The sequence below is a fragment of the Notechis scutatus genome, chromosome 3, assembly GCF_049901735.1.
Source record: "Notechis scutatus isolate UNSWTSFEM ecotype Mainland chromosome 3, rNotScu1.2, whole genome shotgun sequence".
NCBI lineage: Eukaryota > Metazoa > Chordata > Lepidosauria > Squamata > Elapidae > Notechis > Notechis scutatus.
This window is the reverse complement of record NC_142011.1, coordinates 203678471-203682747: the sequence shown is the minus strand read 5'-3', so window position 1 is coordinate 203682747 and position 4277 is coordinate 203678471. Positions and strand designations below refer to the sequence as shown.

The 4277-nt window shown below is 39.5% G+C and overlaps 1 protein-coding gene across 1 annotated transcript in view; it reads left to right on the top strand.

Moving 5' to 3' along the window:
* The window catches only part of LOC113426451 (mas-related G protein-coupled receptor member H-like), a 3452-nt gene extending 3145 nt beyond the window's left edge, over window positions 1–307 (top strand). Inside the window, exon 3 of the mRNA XM_087959043.1 lies at window positions 20–307. Coding sequence (XP_087815169.1) covers window positions 20–245 — 226 coding nt within the window. The 3' untranslated portion in view covers window positions 246–307. The remainder of the gene's footprint in view (window positions 1–19) is intronic.
* Window positions 308–4277: the final 3970 nt, after the last annotated feature.

The window sequence follows — 4277 nt, the reverse complement described above, 5'->3', positions numbered from 1 at the left end:
TCTGTTTCCTTATTCTTACTCTTCCTTTATATATCTATGTGTTCACTACTCATTTTCTTAACAAGAGGTATTTGTTTGATATTCTTGAACTGAATTTCTACTTAGCTCCAAGTGCTTCTTTAAACAGCTGTGTTAACCCTGTGGTCTATTTTCTGGTTGGGAGAAAGAAACGATCTTGGACCAGGGAGAGCATCAAGGTGATTTTTCAAAGAGTCTTCAGAGAAGATGAAGCTGCTGAAATCTGATAAAAGTGTACAAACAACAATTTCATACCCTTTGAAAATGCATACATTTAGCTTTTCTTTAATGCAGGATACCTCTTATCAGTAGAAAAAAGTTATTTCTTGTTATAGAAATAAAATATAACAAAGCTTTGTTTGCCTCAAAAATAATGTTATCAGAGTTCATAATGAAGACTGGGGAAAAATATGGGAAGCAAGAGCTTTCCCTCCAAAACAGAATCCTACAGTTCTTAGGTGTGGCAATGCCCTACCGGCTTCCTGCAACCAAAGTTAAGTGGGGAAACTGGCAGGAAGTTGCAAGTCCCAGGCCAGCAGGTAGATAAGTGGCTGCTGCCAGGTGATGAAGTGAGAGGTGTGAGGGAGGTGGGGAGTGTGTACAAGTGATTAGTTTAGATTAGATTCAACTTTATTGTCATTGCACATGGACACAGGCAATGAAATGCAGTTAGCATCTAACCAGAAATGCAAAACAGCAATGATGTATGTATGTATGTATGTATGTATGTATGTATGTATGTGTGTGTGTGTGTGTGTGTGTGTGTGTGTGTGTGTGTGTGTGTGTATATATATATATATATATATATATATATATATATATATATATATATATAATTTTCTTAAGTTTTCGCGGGTACCCATGTATGGTGTTCGGCTTGGTTGGGTATTTTCCCGTCATTGTAGTTCTTTTAAAGTTGTAGCAACGTTTCAGCAGAATCTCATCTGCCATCATCAGGCTTCTGTATTGTGTCCGTCTGTGGGTCAGACTTTTACAGTGGTTTCAGATTTAAATTTGGGGCAGCCTATTGCTGTGCCAGAATGGTTTTTCTTCATCCTGATTGGTTGGGAGTCTTGGTCTGTGTTTATTGGTCTCGGAGTTTGCTGTGTTCTGCTTGATGGGTGTCTCTGATATCTTCTGTCTGTTTTTGGCTCTTTTGTATCTTGATTGGCTGGCAGCATTGTGTTACTTTAATGGAGGCCTTTAGTGCAGCTTGGCTTCGGGTAAATGGACGGCTATCATTAGTTAGGAAGCTGGGTTTCATCTGGGTGCCTGGTTGGGGTGTGTTTGAGCTGGAGGTATCAGGGGGATCTGTTTGTGCCCAGGTGTTTGCCTGGCTTGTGGTGTGGAGATTTTTTTGTTTGTGAGTGCAGGCTTCCAAATGATTGACAGCCTATACACATACATACATACATACATACAAAATATATGACTATATATGGATATACAGAATATCTATGAATATACAGAATATATATCTATGGAAGAAATATATACGACTGTACAGAGTGTTTATGAACATATTGAATATAAGGATAATGCACAGAGAGTTTATACAAGATATAAAATTATTAGGGGAAGTATCAGTGTGTGTGTGTGGGGGGATAGACGAGTTGAGGAGTTCAGTAAGGAGACCGCCGTGTGGTAGAAGCTGTTCCTTAGCCTGCTGGTCTTGGACTGCAGGCACCTGAACCTCTTCCCAGATGGAAGAAGGGTAAACAGTTTGTGGGCTGGATGGGAGGAGTCCTTAATGATGCTGTGGGCTTTTTGCAGACATCGTTTCCTCTGAATGTCCACAATGGCAGGAAGTGGTATCCCTATAATGCATTGGGCGGTTTTCACCACCCTCTGTAATGCCTTCTTTTCTTTAATGATGCAATTTCCATACCAGACTGAGATACAGCTGGTTAGGATGCTCTCGACTGCACAGCGGTAGAATTTGATCAGAATAGTTGGGGAAAGGTGGTTCTTCCTCAATAATCTCAGAAAGAAGAGGTGCTGGTGAGCTTTCTTGATCAGGCTGGTGGTGTTAATCTGCCAGGACAGGTCCTCAGAAAGGTGGATCCCCAGGAACTTGTAGCTGGTGACACGTTCTACCATTCTCCCATTGATGTATATAGGAGAAAGGATTTTTCTTCCTGAAATCCACAATGAGCTCTTTAGTGTTGAATAATAAGTTATTGTCAGCGCACCATGTAGCTAGACTCTGTACCTCCTCCCTGTACTCCCTGCATGATGTGAGACTTTGGGTCAAGGAAAATCTGTAGATGTGTCAGACACACAACCTTCTACAATGCTATTACAAATCTAGGTCTTGAACAACTAGTAACCAACAACACTAGACTGAACAACTGCCTCGATCTCATCTTCTGCAATAGTTTGAATTTAATTTACCGAATACAAACCAAAGAACCCTTTTCCAGTAGTGACCACAATATGATTGACTTTTGCCTCAACATACGTCCACACAAAAATCACCACAATGATGTCATCCCTAGTTGTAACTTCAAAAAAGGCAACTATGATCTTATAGATAACGATCTCTCATCCCTCGATTGGCAATCTCTATTCACTGGATGCAATACTGTTGAAGACCATTACAACATATTTTTACTTGAAGTCAAAAGAGTCATCAAACTATATGTTCCAACAACAACTCCCAAAACAAAACAAAAAAGCAGATTACCCATATCAATAAGGAAACTTCAATCCAAAAAGAGATCACTCTGGCGGAAAAACAAATCTGGTCACGTTGCTAATTTCAAAAACCGATACAAAAATTTATGCCACCAGATAAAGACCGAATGCACCAATTACCACATTAAACAAGAGGAAAACCTTCTAAGCACCAATTCCACCCGTGCTTTTTACAATTTTGTAAACAACAAACTAAAAGACTCAAGGTCCATCCCTCCCTTGATAGGACCTGATGGTAAAGACTGCAGCGACGACACCATTAAAGCCAACATCTTTAACACATTCTTCGGCTCAGTGTTTGTAAACAGTAATGGATCATGCCCAATGTTTCCTAGCCGTACCACAGATAACAATAATGATCTAATACATATCGATTTTACAGTAGACAACGTTGATAAAGCACTACGCAACCTAAAACCATCTCTATCTATTGGACCGGATGGAATATGTGCCTACTTCTTAAGAAAACTATCCACTGCCATAGCCAAACCTCTAAGCATAATCTTTGAAAAATCTTTCAGAACCAGCTCCTTGCCCAACCTATGGTTACAAGCCACAGTCATCCCCATCTTCAAAAAGGGAGACCCAAGCCTAGTTGAAAATTACAGACCAATCTCCTTATGCTGCGTCACCTGTAAAGTCATGGAATCAATTATTAACCAATCCATCATCCTCCATTTAGAGACAAACAACCTACTCTCCAATAAACAATTTGGTTTCAGAAAAAAACTATCCTGTAATCTGCAACTCTTACACTGCAAAAACATATGGACTACACAACTTGACCAGGGCAAAGCAATAGACGCAATCTACATAGACTTCTGCAAAGCCTTTGATTCAGTGGTACACGACAAACTACTCCTAAAAAATAAAATCTTATGGTATCTCTGGACAACTGAATAACTGGATAGAAGCATTCCTGTCAAACAGACAACAAATGGTCAAAATTGGGAACGCCCTATCAAATCCAGTACCTGTCAATAGTGGTGTTCCCCAAGGCAGTGTTCTAGGACCAACTCTCTTCATAATCTACATAAATGACCTTTGTGATCATATCAAGAGCAATTGCGTTCTCTTCGCTGATGATGTAAAGCTGTTCAATACCACAGACAATACTACTACCCTACAAAAAGATCTAGACTATGTATCTGAATGGTCTAACATATGGCAACTTCAAATCTCAACAAATAAATGCTCTGTCTTACATATTGGTAAAAAAAATCAGAAAATAAAATACAAGCTGAATAGTCAAGATCTTGTTGATGACCCAAGCTCTGTAAAGGACCTGGGAATACTCACCTCTAATGATCTAAGTGCTAGAGCCCACTGCAACTACATAGCCAAAAGGCATTAAGAGTTGTTAACCTAATCCTACGTTGCTTTTCTCTGGTAATATCTCACTACTAACCAGAGCATACAAAACATTTGCTAGACCAATACTCGAATACAGTTCATCAGTCTGGAATCCTTATCACGTATGTGATATTAACACAATTGAGAAAGTCCAGAAGTATTTCACAAGAAGAGTTCTCCACTCTTCTACCCGTTGTAGAATACCTTAT